Genomic DNA, 2,772 nt, shown 5'->3' with positions numbered 1-2,772 from the left:
GCTTGACCTATATCTTCTTTTTTTTTCTTTTCTCTTCTATATATATATATATGTATATATATATACAAAATCAGGAACGGCTTCCCCCGTCCTAAAAACAGCAAAAACACGGATCGCCGTCACGGAGCCACAGAGCCGCCCACATATGTGTCCCGACCGTCACAGCCAGTTATGTATCGGAAACGAAGCGATGCCACTCGACGAGATGGATAAAAAAAATCATTTTATACGCACACTCCGCTCTACACGACTTGGCAAGACAATGGGGAGAGACACGCGACGACGGGATTTTATACCAATGGAAGATTTGACTCGGTAACTTGTACAGGATATGTTGACGATACATATGAGAAAGAGGGAGGAGCAAGGACGGATAACAACAATACAGACTTTCCCTCGAAACCAATGACTCAAGAAGGAATTCCTGTCTATTCTGTTTTTTTTTTCCGTTCTTTTTTTCCTCCACCAAAAAAAAAAAAAATTCTTGCATCTGGATATGGGGGAATGATTATACACTGTATTTCATCTCTACAACAAGCATGGCGTTTAGGAACTTGACAACTTTTTTCACCTTTTTTATTTTATTTGTTTCTCTCAGAAGGGAGGGAGGAATGGTAACGGGAAAAAGGAGAAGTGGATGAGGGGGTTGACAAGAGGAGAAATAACAGCGCATGACATGACACCTCCCCCCCTCCCCCCCCTTTTTTTTTCGAACAAATGAAGGACAACCCCCTTTTTATTCTTCCCGGGCTTTCTTTTTTTTTTTCTTTTTTTCCCCTTATTTCCCCCTCTCTGTTTTCTCTCTTTTCTTCTCATCCAAATATCCTCGTCTAACTTGATAGACCCGAGGTCAATCCTCGAGGGTTATTAGGATGATGAGAAGTCTAGCGCAAAGCTTTTAAGCTCATCCTCTTTTTTTTAATTCATTATGGCCTCTATCATTGCCTTTGTTTTTTCTCCCTTCCTTTCTCTTGCTCCCCCCACCCGATTGTTTTAGATACCTGTAGTTTGAAAATGGAACTCGGGTAGCGTGCTCGTTGCTTGTTGTCTTGTTGCTTTGTGTTGAGAGTGTGAGAGAGTGCAGAGAGTATATTATTTATACACGGACAGGTTTGTGTTCCTCGAATGTGATGTATATTGTATTATTCCGGTCTGATGTACCGTTCGGACATTGACAAAAAAAAAAGAGAGAGACAAATCTCAAGATGGATATACATCATCACATCTAACGTGGCTGTGGAAAGGATACGAGTCACGTCAAAAAACAAAAATCAAGAAAAATGGGGTTGGTTTGGAGAAGAGGTCAAGTGTGAGCACCTGATGTACCATTGATTCTTGAGTTGTGAAGAGAGAGAGAGAAAAAGAGAGGGAGAGAAGAGAGGAAAGCATGATCCTTCAAGCGCTGCTATATCGTGACATTATAGAGTATAAGCTAGAGTGGAGAACAGAGCAGGTCATTGTAATATATCTAGCGTGAGCGTGTGAGAATAATGGCACAGATCGGTAATCTCTGTACATTTATCTGCATGCATGCATGTAATAATACTTGGTGAGTGGAGAGGAGCGGTTTTGATTGGAATCAGATGCGGCCATGAAAAAAGCTTCCAGAGTGAGGAGCGAGAGTGAAGTAATACCCTAGAGTAAACGCTGGCTCTATATTACATCCATACATATACACACACACATACACATACACACACACACATACACATACACACACACACATACACACACACATATATATAAGACAAAATCAAGAAGAGGGTATTATCAAGTCAACAAACGGTACACTAAAAAAAAGAAAAAAGCCGAGTATACATATATATATTACGGATCCTGACCGAAATTCCCATTCTCAACGGTCGGATAAGCCCCACCACTGAGCTCAGCCCAGTTCCAATCCAGATTCATAGGCAGGGAGAAGAGATCGGACGGTAGGAGCGGCTGCTGCTGCCTGCGACCGTCCTGACCGTTGGCACCTCCGCCGCCGCCGTAGGGACCCAGACCACCCATGACGCCGGGGATGCTGTTCCCGTTCGCGACGTTCCCGGGGAAGCCGGCACCCGCGCCCGCGGCTGCGGTACCGCCGAAGAAGAAGTCGTCCGAGAAGGAGAGATCTGACGTCGCCGAGGTCATGGGCATGGATGAGTCCGGCGACACCAAGGCCGGGGAGTAGGATTCGGCCGTGGCGGCGGTGGGCGACGACGATACGGGACGCCTGCTGCCCTCTCCGAGGTTGCTACCGCTGCCGTTGCCGCTGTTCATCGTTCCCGGGATGGGGACGGAGAGCTTGTCGGGTCGGGAACCTGGCCGCTTTACGGATGCATCTTCAGTGGTGAGCTTGTCGTTGCTGTTGTCGTCGTCGTTGGAAGAGGAAGAAGTCTGCTGCTGCTGCTGCTGCTGCTGCTGCTGCTTCTTCTCCGCAGAGGCGGCGGCGACCTCTCCGTTATTCTTGCGCTTCCGACGTAGAGACTGGTCCTTGAGGGCCTTGTCGATCACAGACTTGGCTATGCGCTCGAATTCGGCGCACACGCCCAGCATGCGGTGGACGCCTCCCTGCTCGGCCTCCTTTCCCAGCATGGACAGGAAGGTGACGACTAGGTTGATGAGCTTTGTGTCGCTCTTGGCTCGCGGGTCGAGCGGGTTGTTGAGGATGTTGGCGAACAGCGTCATGAGTGCCGAGACGGGAAAGTAGAGTATCATCCTGGGTGTAAGGGTCAGATCGGCCAGTGGGAGAGAGAGGCAAAAGGTGATGCGATGATTTTTTTTTTT

At 47.6% G+C, this 2,772-nt stretch overlaps 1 protein-coding gene across 1 annotated transcript in view; it reads right to left on the bottom strand.

The window, feature by feature from the left end:
• Window positions 1-1,827: 1,827 nt before the first annotated feature.
• Window positions 1,828-2,772, bottom strand: part of GMORB2_2925 (fungal specific transcription factor) — a gene marked incomplete at both ends in the record, with an annotated part of 3,658 nt that continues 2,713 nt past the window's right edge. Inside the window, one exon of the mRNA XM_035464901.1 lies at window positions 1,828-2,704. Within this exon, the coding sequence (XP_035319139.1) occupies window positions 1,828-2,704 (877 nt within the window). The remainder of the gene's footprint in view (window positions 2,705-2,772) is intronic.

The sequence above is a fragment of the Geosmithia morbida genome (genome assembly GCF_012550715.1).
Source record: "Geosmithia morbida isolate 1262 chromosome Unknown scaffold_15, whole genome shotgun sequence".
NCBI lineage: Eukaryota > Fungi > Ascomycota > Sordariomycetes > Hypocreales > Bionectriaceae > Geosmithia > Geosmithia morbida.
Note: the sequence above shows the minus strand (reverse complement) of the source record. Positions and strands in the feature narration are given on the sequence as shown.